Source organism: Amphiura filiformis, unplaced genomic scaffold, assembly GCF_039555335.1.
Source record: "Amphiura filiformis unplaced genomic scaffold, Afil_fr2py scaffold_89, whole genome shotgun sequence".
Lineage (NCBI taxonomy): Eukaryota > Metazoa > Echinodermata > Ophiuroidea > Amphilepidida > Amphiuridae > Amphiura > Amphiura filiformis.
The window spans coordinates 263,765-279,275 of record NW_027305553.1 but is presented as its reverse complement, the minus strand read 5'-3'; the positions used below and the strand labels follow the sequence as shown (position 1 = coordinate 279,275).

Genomic DNA, 15,511 nt, shown 5'->3' with positions numbered 1-15,511 from the left:
TAAAGCCCTGCTATGAAGTCTGGACCATCTAAGTCACCGTTAGACTATGCTAACATCAATGACGGTTTGATCTCAAAGCCAGTTGATACCATCCCTGGACAGACCAAACCTGATGCAGATAAGGATGGTCAAGACAAATTTATACAAAGGAAAAAACCATTTACCATCAGCACTTTCAACATCAGAGCTCTCAACTCACTTGCCAAAAAAGAAGAACTTGATCATGAAGCCGCACATTATGGTATTGACATCATATGTCTGCAGGAACACCGGATTTGTCACAGTGACTCCCTCTTGCAGGAAGATCTGAATGGATACAGATTAGGCACCTCTTCAGCATGGAAGAACCAAAGGAATGCTGCCACTGGTGGAGTAGGCTTCTTAATCTCACCAAGAGCCCTCAGTTCCTGCATGTCCATTATTAGTCATAATGAACAGATTATGGAAATTTCTCTGCTGGGCAATCCAACATCCACAGTTATCTGCTGCTACAGTCCACATAACGAACAACCCAAAGAAGCTGTTATCTCCTTCTACCAATAACTCTCTTCTACAGTTAATGCCATCCCAGCTCATAACTTACTTATAATTGGAGGAGACTTTTATGCTCAGCTTGGGCCATTGGATGCTCTCTTCACACCTGCTAAAGAAACCAATAAAAATGGCAATCACGTGAAAGACTTCCTGCAGGTACATAACCTCATAGCCACAAACACAAGGTTTCAAAACCGCATCAACATATTATGGACACATATGCGTCCTAATGGTCAACTAGTTCAACTTGACTTTGTCCTGGTAAGAAGGAAGTGGATCAACTCAATCAAGAATTCACGTGCATGCAGCTCCTTCAAGGGTGTCAACTCGGACCATAGGATTGTTTCATGCAAATGTCAAATCAGCTACCGGAAATGCATAACTTCCATGAAAGACCCAATGAAACGTATTGACTGGAAAAAGGTTACCAGAGACACCATCCTGGGTGAGCGGTTTGTGCTAGCAGTCTATAACCGCTTTAGTTTTCTACACGATGAGCTACAAGAACCCAATATTAGCACCACTTATGATACCTTAGTTGCGGCTAATGAGGAAGTTGCACTGGAGATGATCCCTAAAAAATCAAAGCAGTCCTACAACATTGCTGCATCAGATAAAGTCACTGAAGCAAGAGATGTCTTAAAGAGTGCATCTATGAAACACAATGCTTGATCCACCCGAGCCTCACAAAAGCTCCTCGAATCGGCCAAAGTAATTCTTGATAAAGCCTACACAGAAAATCTGGAGTCCTCTAATCAAAAGAAGACGGAGGAACTTGACAACCTCCATCATGAATATAAACATGCAGCTTCTTGGGAACTCCTCCGGGAGATAACTGACACCAAATCTGCTCCTGTGGTTACAGTGAAAGGCAATACATCTGAAGAGCGTCGTGACAACTGGTTTCTACACTTTTCCAACTTACTAGGGAAATCAGAGCAAGACGTAACCTGCTTGATTTCTGTAATGAAACCATGAAGGGAAATAAGCCAAAAGCCTTGTCAAGATCCACAATTATACCTCTTATTATATCTTTCACAACCATCAAATTATAGTGGTATCACACTGTCAGCACTTGCTGCCAAGCTGTATAACACTATGATGCTCAACAGGATTTCTCCTCATCTTGATCCTATTCTCAGACGCAACCAGAATGGTTTTCGCAAGGGTAGATCAACCACACCACAGATTCTAGCCCTTGGAAGAAGGATAATAGTAGAGCTTAAAACCTCAAACAATCAGGCATATATTGTGTTTGTTGACTTCTCAAAAGCTTTTGACAGTGTTAACCGGAAGGCCATGCTGCATATTCTTCGTAATTATGGGATCCCTCAGGAGATTGTGAATGCTATTGCAATAATGTATGATAATCCTTCAAGTTTTGTACAAACAGGTGATGGACCAACTGAAGAGTTTCTCTCTACTGCTGGAATCCTGCAGGGCGACACATTGTCCTCAGACAGTCGACATACACTGACAAGTCCAAAGGGATTGACATCATGCCCAATAAGACGAGCAGAGAGAAAAACAAGTATCTAACCGATCTTGACTACGCAGACGACATATCTTTAACAGCTACGTTATCACAAGATGCCCAAGATCTTTTGTCATCTTTAGAAGATGCTTCCGCCAAAGTTGGACTCTTTCTAAATTCCAAGAACACAGAATACATGTGTATTAATGGAGATAAGAACCTAACTCCAATCCTTTCTCGGGATGGCAAACAACTCAAGGAGGTGTCGGACTTTAAATATATTGGTTCATTTGTTGCCGACAGCAAGAAAGACTTTCTTTAGAGCCTGCAAAGAAAGTATCCTCTTATATGGAAGTGAGACCTGGACAATGACAATGGACTCTTTCTCAATTCCGAGAACACAGAATATATGTATATTAATGGAGATAAGAACCTAACTCCAATCCTTTCTCGGGATGGCACACGACTCAAGGAGGTGTCGGACTTTAAATATCTTGGTTCATTTGTTGCCGACAGCAAGAAAGACTTTCTTTAGAGCCTGCAAAGAGAGTATCCTCTTATATGGAAGTGAGACCTGGACAATGAAGAAAGATCTTCAGGACCGTCTTGATAGTACCTACACCCGGCTGTTGATGAGGGCTCGAAATAAACCCTGGTGTGAACATAAAACCAGAGATCTATGATGGTGTTCCACAGGTGTCCTCCATCGTTGCTCAACGGCGAGCCAGATTTGCAGGCCACTGCTACCGTGCAAAAGACTAAATAAATTCAGATGTCATCTGCATGAGGCTTCCACGAACATGTAGAGGAAGAAGACCATTCAACTACATTGACTGTGTGGCAAGGGACGTCAATCAAGAATCTGATGGCTGATAGAGATTCCTGGAAAAGAATTGTAAACTCTTTTTCGGATGCGTCCGCAAGATAGATAGATAAACACTTTTGCGGCAATTGACATAAGCAAAATACCGCGGTAGTTTTGTCATGAGAGAGAGGTCACCTTTCTTTGGTAAAGGAATGATTACATTTGTAACCCATTGACGTGGCGGTGTCAGCGTTGAGAATACTTCCATGCAGAATTCGAAAATCATATCAATCATGCTATCCCCTCCTCCCTGAAGTGCTTCTTCAGTTATAGCACAGTCCAATCCTGTTGCCTTGTTGGTCTTCATGGCTGCAATTGCTTTGACTACTTCTTCACGAGTTGGGGGCTCAGTGATATTAGGAAGATCTTCAACAGCTGGTGCAGGAAGTTCTAAAGCTGCTGTGCCACTGTCGTTGTTAAGGAGTGAGCTAAAATATTCTTTCCATTCCTCAAGCAGTTCATGGTCACTGGTTGGAGCTGCTCCATCTCTCTTTTTGACTTTCACCACTTTCCTTGAGTTCTTCCCATAAAGCGAGTGTATAATTTTCCAGGTGGTGGTATAATTCCCCATCTCGTCGGCCAGCTTCAGGTCTTTCTGCTTATTGAGGGTAGCAAGCTCATCAGATTTATAAGAGTTGTTAAGGCTGGTGTTCAAGTTCCTCCAGTTTGAAATGGAGTACCGCTTTTTGGCCTCATCCCTTTCAAGTTTAAGTCTGATTTTTGCATCTTATACCCAACTTGGTACTTCGCATGGCTCTTGCTTTCCAATAACTTTCTCAGCAACTTCACCAACCGCTGTTTCGAAGGTCTCATACCTATCAGAGATGGGTGTGGTGTCATCCATGCTCAAGACCTGGAATCTGTTTGATAGCTCCAGCTGAAACTCCTCCTTTGTATCAGGATCTTGCAACTTCTTCCAGTTGAATTTTGGTCTCTTGCAAGGTTTTCCTTTGCTAGTTCGCAGACGGGCAGCTAGACGGATGCTCAAAATACGATGATCGGAGTCCACTTCTACTGAGTTGTATGCTCGACAGTTGCGGAGAGAATTTACCCACTTGCTGTTTATTAGTATGTGCTCTAACTGTGCATGGGTTGATCCAGCTGGATGGGTCCAAGTCCAGACACGGTTCCTGGGTTGCGGGAATCTCATCTGGGCCGGTCTGAGATTGAACTCCTGGCAGGTGTTGACCAGACGCTCACCATTGTCATTTGTTGAATCATGGTAGCAATGTGGACCAATGACCTAAGGATGGGAAAGATGACTATCTGTCCTATTCTGGCATTAAAATCACCGAGGATGAGATGGATGTTGTACCTTTTCATACCATCCAGGTGGTCAGATAGAAATGAATAGAATTCCTCCTTGTCAGAAGATGTTGCGCACTCAGTGGGTGCATATACAACAGTGATGATGAGCTGAGGGTTGCCATGGAATTTTACAAATAGTATCCTCTCGGAAATAGGTGTCAGCGACCGTCAAAGTGGCCAAATCTTCCGTGATCGGCGGGATTGAAAGGGCAAATGGTTGTCGGCGCCACTGTTTATTGGACTCGAGTACGGACATCTCTTCATAGGTACGTCGTTTTACCGAGGGACATGTCCGGCAGTTGTTGACCAAATTCGAAAAGCATAAGTATGCACTTGAATCTTGAAACGATTTCCCTAGAGTCCCATTGACACAACAGTTAAGTTGAGAAAGTAGCCAACTGATCGGCGGGATTAAAGATTCTCTATATTTAAGAGAGGTGGTGTCTAACAGACGGAATGGTATATACTCTCAAGATGGAGAATACTTGTAGTTGAAGTCTAGTTTGGTCGCTAACACATCAGGGTCGTATGCGTTGTCTATTAGTAAAGCGAAATGCTGAACCTTATCCTTAAGGGCACCTGCGTTACCCACCAACGTGTTGAACGAGATTCATCCAGCCACTGGGCCCGGTTGATGATGACGTCCGTCATCCTCATCGTAGTTCAGAAAACATTTGCCACTTGGTGGCTCTTTAAATTAGTAATTTTGTGTAATAAATAAAAAATAAAATAAAATAAATATAATCGTATCGTCCCATGCATGTGCATTGAGCCCGCTGGCACCTTGTGCATGCCCTCGGCATCTAGCCCGTTGCCGTTGTCGGTGAATGTTTGAAGCAGCACGTCCGGATCATAGGCATTGTCGGTTAATTCTGCAATGCATTTCATCTTCGTCTCCCCACTCTTCGCAACTTCTCTACATTGTATTCTCTTTTTCAAAATTGCATTACTCCGTTGCCCACCAACGCTAAATTATAAAAAGAAATACAAATCCAAAACTTGTTCTTTTTTACGGACTAAAAGTTGAAAGCGTTACGTGATTTCCTATGGACATGAACTGTGAAAACAAAGGCAAAAATAACACTACTGTTTTATTGTTACGATGCCCAGGTTTTCTTGTAAAGTAGGTGACTTTTCCAAGAGACCGTATGTGCAGGGTGGACCGAATTCAAAAAGCAAACGTCTGAAATTGAATCTATATAGAAGCCCAAAACCAATCAATACCTGGTAGTCAAGAGGCAAGTCAAGTGGAATAATCTCTTCAGTGGCTAAAGAAGACCTGTAGATGCAGGTCGCAAGCTACCACAGCTCTGCAAATAGTAAGTCTTGTGACTGTTGTTTTAAATCAACTACTGTACTATATAGAAGCAGTTTTCCTAAAGTCCCATTGACGCAACAGTTAAGAAAAACGTGCGCAGCAGTTGCAAAAGTAGCCAACTGATCGGCGAAATTGAAGAGTCGCTATATATAGGAGAAGTGTTGTCTGTCCGATTACGATTACGATTGTTACGATACCCGGCGTTTCTTGTAAAGTATGTGACATTTCCAAGAGACCGTGTTCGGATCGGAATGCAAAAGTCTGCACTGGAACATAGACGCAATGTTAAGTGCGACATGCGAAATAGTTGGAAAAGTAGCCAACTGTTTAGCGGAATTGAAAAGTCGCTATATGTGACACGATCTGGTCCATGGGGCCAAAGGCGGCAAATTTGAAACTGAGATAAAGGTAAAAAATGGAGTAAAAAACAATAAAATACGTAAGAAAATCGACATCAAAAAACTTCATAACTTAAAAACCAAGTATGCTAGGCCTTTGGTGTTTTCAGTAAATGATAGCCTATTGCAAGTATAATGTAATAATTATAGTAACTCATTTTTCAAAAATGCCTCCTTTGGCCCCCATGGACCAGATCGTGTCACATATATAAGAGAAATGTTGTCTGTCGAGCAGACAGGGTCGTACGATTTCAACTTGCTGCGCGGAAAAGTGCCTCCGCCAGCGTGCTATGATTTCCGTGGAGTTAGACAGTGCAGGAATGTATATGAATGGGGTTTCCCCAATAATAAAGAAGGTGTCCAAAGACTAGCTCAGCCAAAAATCAAACGAAACTCAGGTAGTTCATGACCCCATGCGGACATCCGTGATTTCGCGTGAGTAAATTGCATGTGCCCTAGGGGCCGTGTCCGCTGCATGCTCTGTCGTCCAAGGCGCCGGGCGTTAGGTTATACACGGGAGCGAGTGCAGTTGAATCAAGCTGCCCGCACACAGCGGCCACACACCATGAATAAACACAGGTGTCCTGAGTCAGCTGCCTGCATTCGGACGGGCGTCTGAACGTATTATAATTGTTCGAAAACCTACAAATAAAACACAAGTCCCGGGTTCAGTTGCCCACCGACGGGAATATACTATGCACGGGTTCCGTTGCCCACCAACGTGCATATGATATGCACGGGTCCCGTTGCCCACCAACGTGCATATGATATGCATGGGTTCCGTTGCCCACCAACGTGCATATGATATGCATGGGTTCCGTTGCCCACTAACGTGCATATGCTATGCACGGGTTCCGTTGCCCAACAACATGCATATGCTATGCACGGGTTCCGTTGCCCACCAACGTGCATATGATATGCACGGGGTCCGTTGCCCACCAACGTGCATATGCTATGCACGGGTTCCGTTGCCCAACAACATGCATATGCTATGCACGGGTCCCGTTGCCCACCAACGTGCATATGATATGCACGGGTTCCGTTGCCCACCAACGTGCATATGCTATGCACGGGTTCCGTTGCCCAACAACATGCATATGCTATGCACGGGTTCCATTGCCCACCAACGTGCATATGCTATCTACGGGTTCCGTTGCCCAACAACATGCATATGATACACGTGTTGAAGAGATGTGAAATAAAATACAAGTCCCATACTCCGTTGCCCCAATGTTGTGGTGCAGAGAGTAAATGTGCGCCACCACAGAATATCTTGGAGGATCCAGTACTCTTCCATTCAAAGATATTTTATGGGTTTTTGAAGGCTTTGGTTTTGCCCTAGTGCTATGGTGAATTGGGTGCCCGGAGGATTTAGTACTTTGTACTTTGTAACTTGGTATCCACGGAATTGGCGTTTCGTAAAATTCTCATATTTCAGGAACGATGTGGTCAATTGTCAGAATTCAAAAATATGTGATAGCTGATTTATTCCTTAACCACACCAGATATTCAGTTACAATACCCAAACAAATAAGTTTCTGACAATACAGTTCTTTAAGGGACACCATGTACATGTCAATGAACCATTGTTTTATACTGAAAGATGAATGATTGGGCTATCGTATAGCCTACATAAAACTTAAATATAACAAAAACACCATTAAATTAATCAAAACATTAATGTCGATAACGTTTTTGTATAGGACGTGGAAAAGTGCAACTTTTTCTGAGAGCATTACGAAATGAAGATTCAAAATGTGATTATTCGATATCTTTGTATTTAGAATGCAATTTGTTATGTCTGATGTGCTCTAATGGCCCACAAAAATACTGTCCAAACGTTCATACCCCAGCCCTTAAGGGCCTTTTTTTGATGAATTTCAAAGACGGTCCCTTTCCTTATCTGTTAATGGATACATTTAGTTCTTTCACAAATGTCAAGGAAATAATTATACTCAGATCACCTCATACCAAAAAACATGGTTTGCAATTGCAAACGACTTTGTGCTTACTGGTACTTCGTTTTATTACACGTTTCTTAACTGCATTTCAAACTTCACGCCAATGTTGACAATTTATACAAATGATATTACGTAATTCCAAGTACTCTAATAATAATTGTTAAGTTTGTTGAAATACAAAACCTAGCACGTGTATTACCCATAAGTAACAGTCATTACGCAAATGGGCGGCTTGAACATGTTAAAACAGTTTGACCAAGTTACAAGGAAAGGTATGCAAAATAAAAGTACCCTAAAAATTAATGCATGGATTTATACAGATTAATGAGCCTTTTTAGTCATTTTAGCTCATTAACTACATTGATTATCGAAAAACAATAAGATGCGAAGAAAATATAAATGAATGTATCATGAAAACCGTATGTCGGATTTGCTACAAACAAATTTTTCTCATTGTTGGTGTGTATTTGTATCATGCAGTAGATCATATTTTTTTTCATTACAATCCTGAAATTTAACGCTCCAACTCCATGTCGATGTATTTCCGAAGAAATTGTGAAAAAATAAAGCGAATTGCTGTAAGATAATTCAAATTCTACCCTTCATCATATAGAAAAAAATTCATATATCTGCATGATGCATAGTTCATGGATTATGACGTCAAATTGATAAAAGGTCAAAGACCTTTGACATAATTATCATCGCTACCAAGGTATTGGATTGGTAATTTTGCTATTTATTCACATTTACGCTGGCAAATATTCTCTTTTTCACATAGCTGCATAAAGGAACGATACAGGGTGTCCCAAAAAGAGGCCCCTCATTGCCCCTTCTTTTTCTCCTATTTTCTATTAACCTCATCCGCGGACACAGTGAAAAACGGATACATTTCTTTAAAAGGGCATTATCTTCAAAAGTTATGAGCCGATTGAAATAATTGTTTCGGTTTATTAAAGCTACCATTCTAATTTACATACCAACATAAACTTGATCAACGTTTCTGAAATAGGAGAAAAAGAGGGCGCAATGAGGGGCCTCTTTTTTGGGACACCTTGTATTTGGTATTGTCTGTAAGTTTGAAGACAATCCATATCCAAAATCAATAGGGTTACCCCCATTTAAAGCCATATTATAACATTTGCTGAAAAGAACGCCCTCAAAAAAATTAAATTCAGGTTTTTACACGATTGTAATATACTGCAGTAAACAAAGATTCTCTGCAAAAATCAAGACTTTAGGTGCTGTAGTTTTGTCAAAATCCGAGATTTTCAATAAAGCGCCGGATTCAGCGTTTTATTATTACGATAGAAATGTTACTCGAACGCGTATGCGATGTCAACACCCCTCTACGTACACGGCGTGCGGGACACATACAGACACGCCACAGGATCGTACCATATTACAACCGCCGGAGTAACATGCATTGGCGCTAGTTGTAAATTCCAATTTTCTTTGCTTCACCTCACTTGTTTGGCTCAAAAATAAAAGCGGACATATCTGACAGTAAATGCTAACATTTTATTGAAAATGAATACTAATCTATTTTTAAGAAATGTTATAATATGGCTTTAATGTACATAATGTACCGTAACAAAATGCCCTAGACAGGATCCGATTCTGCAAGGGTAATTGTATAAAATATCTTTGCAATAGAATCTGTGTAATAGAAGAATGGAACAAATGTCTTTGGTTAACTGTTATCTTAATCTGTGGCAAACAAATGACATATTTCCGTGCCATGGGGAAACCATTACGATAGAGACGATTGTCCATTTGCTTGATTATCTGATTTATCAGTAAAAACATTACCTTAAGAGTGCCAATGCCACCAATGCATTTTGCACCACCTCCGTTGAATACCAAATTCTCAAATGGATAGTTATGCTTAGCATCCTTCAGCTCTTCAAATTCCTCTTTACTGAGAATTTCCAACGTCTCACTCATGTCTCCTGGCGATTTACTTATTTTGAAAAAGTTAATTCGTTGAAATTGTTTCCTGTCGATTCTAATCCAGAGTCAACCTGTTGTTCAAATCAGTGTGCAAATTCAAAGCTGCAAGTCTTGAAAACTAACTTTAACTACTGAGCTGGAAAAATAAAGCAAAATGATATGTGGCATGACCATGCACATGACCTTATTCAGTATATTTACCCATGCAATTCTGTAACATTTTCAGTGAATCAATATAACTCAGTGAGTTTTTTTGACTGTTCAACACCATAATTTATATAGCATTTTCGTTAGTGCCGTTACAAACATAATGCCTCCCTTTCTCATGTTAGGCACCGTCATAATTAACAAATAAATAAATAAAGAAACATTAATTAATTAAATATTCAATTCATTAAATAATGTATTTATTTACTTATTTATTTATTTATAAATAACAACTTAATTAGCAGTACATAGCAACTGAAATATTAAAAAGACATAATATGCTATGTAATATTTTAATTAATTAATTAATTAATTTATTTATTTATTTATTCATGTATTTATTTATTTATTTATTTATTTATTTTTTTATTTTTTTAATTTATTTATTTATTTATGTATGTATGTATGTATGTATGTATGTATGTATGTATGTATGTATGGACTCATCAAGTGTCAGAATTATTCCAAAAATTCAAAAATTTATTGCAAAAACTCGACATTGCTCCGCTTGCAATCTGCTTTAAACTTGAAGCAATCAATACATTATGCATTCCAACAGTTGAAGGATTTTTCAGCATTCTGCCTATACCATTTAAAACTTTGACGGCAATGGAGGATTTAATAATCAAGTATGCCAGATCATGGTTAGGCCAACATACTAATTCTAACCGCAAGTATGTTTTTGTCCCAAAATCATCTGGAGGCCTTGGAATCCGAAAACCATCTAGTATTTATTTCGCTAAAAAGGTGGCGTCATATGTACAGATGTTGAATTCAGATGATGATGTGGTCCGGAAGACTGCTGAAAAGTCCCTCAAACTGCACATGCAAAAAAGAAAAGTTAAAGAAACTAATGATGAAGGTAAACATTTTGCTGGGTATGAAGCTGATGAAAATGGTATCATCATAAAAAATATTCAGACTTGCTTGAACAAGTCAGCCTGGGTTGAGTTAAACGAGATCTGCTCAAAATTAGCCATCGAGTTGGTTAAATCAAACAACGAAAACTTTGCGTATGCCATAAAGGCAGGTGAAACTGTTATGGTTTGTCACAAAGTAATTTATCATTTTATCATAAAGAAACTGACTGAAACTGAACTAAGCAACTGGAAAAATCTTGAATCACAGGGAAGACTTGCGGACCTCGAGAAAGCAGATTATGCATGTTCGATGGAGCATTTAAAGAATGGTGATTTAAGTGTCGACCTGATTAAGTTTATCACCAAAGCTAGACTCCAAATCGCTGAATCAAATTCATTGCTCCATGTAATGTTTCCTCAGGTTAGCAAGTCGTGCCCTCTTTGCAGAAATCCATATGATACAATTTCACATGTAGCAAACGGCTGCATGCAATTTCGTTACAATTACATTTCAAGACATAACCGGATCATGAATATCCTTGAAAAGGAAATTAAAAAATACAACAGGTGTGATATCTACCGTGAAAAGATCATCTCGGGTGCCCTGATCACGAATGACGATGATGAAATTGAATTCGCAAACATTTTTCAGGACATTCAAGCAAGAAAACCAGACATATTTCTCATTGATCACGAAAACATGAAGTGTTTCATCTTGGAAGTAACTTGTCCTTTCGATGCTTTCATTGAGGAAAGTTACAACACAAAGTTCCAAAAGTATACTCCTCTTTGTAACTTGCTCACATTGTGCGGATTTGATTGCAAAATCCTTGTCTTCGTGATTGGGTCACTCGGGCATATTCATCACCGTTTCCGAAGTGGGTTGAAGAAACTTGGCTTCCCCAAACGTGTTGCCAAGGCTGTTGCCAAGTATGCTTCTGTCAGTTCCATGATTGGAACCAACATCATTGGGAGACTGCGATACTTACTTTTTTTACTTTTTCAGCCATTATCAATCCACTGCAGGATGAAGGCCTCAGCATGATGTCTCCATGTGTCTCTGTTTTGTGCTTGTTGGTACCAGTTCACTTCTCCCCAGTAGTTTTGCAGCTCGTCCCTCCATCGCTTCCGTTGGCGTCCTCTATTTCGTTTCCTCCCATAAGGTGTCCAATGTGTGAGTGTTGAACTCCAACGATTGTCTTGTCTGCGGCTGATATGGCCAGCCCAGGTCCATTTTCTGCTTTTGATGGTTTCCAAGATGTCTTGAACTTGGGTCTGCTCCCTGATCCATTTGTTTGTTTTCCTGTCCTTGTAGGTGATGTTTAATATACTTCTCTCCATGTTGTGCTGGGCTGCTGCTAGTTTTCTTTCCATTTTTGATGTTAAAGTCCATGATTCTGCCCCATATGAAATAGCTGGGAGGATGCATTGGTTGTATACCTTTCGTTTAAGGCATATTGGAAGATTGCCTTTCATGATGGTGCTGTATCTTCCAAAAGCTTGCCACCCGGCTTTAATTCTCCTTCGAATTTCAGAGTCTTGGTTTTTGTCTCGAAGAGAGAAGCGTTGTCCAAGATATACATATTCCTCGACCTGCTCAATTTCCACCCCTTTTACTTTCACTGTCTTTGGGACTGTTTCTAATCCTTTCATGACCTTTGTTTTCTTCATATTCATTTTTAATCCGGTTACCCTGCTTGCCTCATCCAACTCTTGCAGCATTGTCTCAAGTTCATTTAAGTTGCTTGATATTGTGACAATGTCATCTGCAAAGCGTAAATGACTCATGTGCTCTCCGTTTATGTTGATTCCTTTCTTGCTCCAGTCGAGTGTTTTGAAAATTCCTTCTAGGGTGGCTGTAAAAGCTTCGGTGAGATAGTGTCCCCCCTGACGCACGCCCTTCTTTATCATAATTCTGTCACTGTCTTTGTGCATTTTGACTGTGTTGTAGCAATCTGAGTAGATGTCTTTGAAGATCTTCAGGTATGCATTGTTGATTCCTTGTTCTTTGAGTGCATTCAGGACTGAACTGGTTTCAACAGAATCAAATGCCTTCTCGTAATCTATAAAAGCTACGCAGAGCGGAATGTTATACTCCTGGCATTTCTCCTTTAGTTGGTTGATGGTGTGGATGTGATCCATGGTTGAAAAGCCTTTCCTGAAGCCTGCCTGTTCCCTTGGTTGATTTCCGTCTAGGATGATTTCAAGTCGGTTTGTTAGTAACCTTGTGTACAGCTTGTACAAGTTTGAGAGGAGACTGATGGGTCTATAGTTCTTTAAGTCTCGCTTGTCCCCCTTTTTGTGCAAAATGATCATAGTGGCTTCTTTCCACTGATGTGGCACTCTCCTTTTTGCATACATGTTGTATACAGCTTTGCTAGTTCTTTGGTTATGATGTCCCTCCTTCTTTGATTGTGTCGATGAGCACATTGTCCGGTCCAGGAGACTTTCCTCTCTTCATTTGGTTTACAGCATGCTGTACCTCCCAATTTGTGACATTGGGTATTTCTTCTTGTGGTTCTCCTGGTTCATCTGTTTCTGTGTCACTGGCATATAGTTGTTCATAGAATTCTTCTATCCTTTTCAGAATTTCGTCTTGGTCTGTGATTTCTTGCCCATTGCTATCGAGGAGGCTTGTAATTTTCTGTTCCCCCTGCGCTAGTTTCTTATATGTTTTCTTCAGACTTTTGTTTTCCTCAATTGTGGATTTGATCATCTTGGTGTTGTAGCTCCGTATATCTTCCCGTAGCTTTTTTCTGATTGTCTTGCAGGTTTCTGTATATTCAACCCGCTGTATGTTTGTTCCTCTGCTTTCATCGATCTTCTCTTCTCCATGAGTGTTCTGGTCGAATCTGATATCTTTGTTGCTCGAGTCTTTGGTTTCTTTCCTGCAATATCCATGGCCAGTTTTTGTGTTGTTTCCACTATCTGGTCATTCCATAATTCTAGAGTCCTCTCTTCTGGACATTCATCTGCCAAAAGTTGGAACTGGTTTTGCAGCTGCAGTTGGAATTCTATTCTCTTTTCCTGCAACTTCTCTAGGTTGATGCTGCTCTGCTTTGGTCTCAGTAATTTATGTCTCTCTAGTCTGGTGTTGATTTTTTACTTTTTTTTTACCATCCTGTGGTCACTACCTACGTTCACTTTGTTGACTGTCTTTACGTCTTGAATGATGTGTGGACTGTCTGTGAGTATGAAGTCAATTTCATTCTTTGTGCTTCCATCTGGGCTTCTCCAGGTCCATTTCCTACTTGCTGGCTTTTTGAAAAAAGTGTTCATTATTTTCAGCTTGTTACTGATTGAGAATTCGATGAGTCGGTCACCCCTATCATTTCGTTCTCCACTCCCAAATTTACCAATTGTGCACTCTTCTCCATCCTCTCTTTTTCCAACTTTGGCATTAAAGTCACCCATTACTATTGTGAATTGAGCCTTGCTGTTCTTTAGTAGTTCAGTTATTTCCTCATAGAGTTTGTCCACCTCTTCATCATTGTGTGTTGAGGTTGGAGCGTAGACTTGAATAACTTTTATCTTGTATCTCTTGTTTATTTTTACTGTCAGCTGAGCTAGGCGTTCATTTATACCTTTGACCTCAGTTATATTTCCTGCGATGCTTTTGTGTATCAGGAAGCCGACCCCTGCTTCACTTTTGTCCTTGGTTCCAATGTGGTAGAAATGGTGGCCACTCTTTAACTCTGTGAAATCTTCTCCTCGTCTTCGGACTTCACCCAATCCGATGATGTCCCATTTTACCCCTTCTAGTTCTTCTTCCAACTCCACTAGTCTTTCTTCCTGCAACAGTGATCTCACATTATATGTTGCAATGGTCAAATTCCATTGGTGGCCTGTTCTTACCCAGGGATTCTTAGCACCCCTACTCCTTGCTTTGACGAACCGCCACCTTGGTCCGGAGCAAATGAGCTGCTGGGGACTGGGGGCCTTTGCCTTCTTGTGTCTGTCATGCTGGTTAGTTGGGCCTACCCTTCCACACTGGCCCAATGTGGGTTGGAAGGGGGACTTTATATCAGAGCTCCAACTCCTAGACTGATGGCTTTACTGGGCTACGAAACCAGTCTCTCCGCCTATTTACCCATAGGTGGAGCTATTTGACCCATAGCTGGGGCTTGGTTGATGGGCGCCAGGGCGTGTGCACACGCCGGTGGGCCTGCACGCCGCATCTCTGGGGCCCAATGCTGCTCCGAGATCCCTTACAGTTTCGCCTGGGTCCGTGGGGTACCCAGTTACCGTGTGTTGTCGCTGGGAGGCACTGTAAGAGTCTTGATGTAGGAGAGGCTATGTACTGGCAGGGAAGGCTTACTCAATCTGCTTCCCTTTTCACCTTACGGCTAGCCAGCGGCAGAAGCTGAAAGCAGAAATTGCAAGCACTAAACTACATGCTAAACTAATCTACCTCGCTAAAGCACTAGACGCATCACAACATCCTGTGTCCAAAGGACACCAACACACAGGCTCACCAAAATCAATTAATTCTTCCTGTTCAATTTCATGTTGTTTGTAATTTATTCATGTAATGATTTATAATGCCGCTTTGGTGGCCCAAATGTATTTGTTCATTATTGAATAAAAAATTCGTATATCTATGTATTTATTTATTTATTTATTTATTTATTTATTT

At 40.7% G+C, this 15,511-nt stretch overlaps 3 protein-coding genes across 3 annotated transcripts in view; all 3 read right to left on the bottom strand.

Annotated features, from left to right (window-relative positions):
• The window catches only part of LOC140144868 (uncharacterized protein YqhO-like), a gene marked incomplete at its 3' end in the record, with an annotated part of 35,961 nt that extends 26,034 nt beyond the window's left edge, over positions 1–9,927 (bottom strand). The window contains exon 1 of the mRNA XM_072166669.1: positions 9,668–9,927. Coding sequence (XP_072022770.1) covers positions 9,668–9,802 — 135 coding nt within the window. The remainder of the gene's footprint in view (positions 1–9,667) is intronic.
• A 3,337-nt stretch (positions 9,928–13,264) lies between these two features.
• LOC140144866 (uncharacterized) lies at positions 13,265–13,591 on the bottom strand. The gene has a single exon (XM_072166668.1). The coding sequence runs from the start codon at positions 13,589–13,591 to the stop codon at positions 13,265–13,267; it is 327 nt and encodes a 108-aa protein (XP_072022769.1).
• LOC140144865 (craniofacial development protein 2-like) lies at positions 13,588–14,837 on the bottom strand. Its single transcript, XM_072166667.1, has 3 exons — positions 14,754–14,837; positions 14,014–14,667; positions 13,588–13,929 (listed from the first exon to the last, which is right to left on the bottom strand). The coding sequence occupies exons 1-3, from the start codon at positions 14,835–14,837 to the stop codon at positions 13,588–13,590; spliced, it is 1,080 nt and encodes a 359-aa protein (XP_072022768.1).
• Between the last annotated feature and the right edge of the window lie 674 nt (positions 14,838–15,511).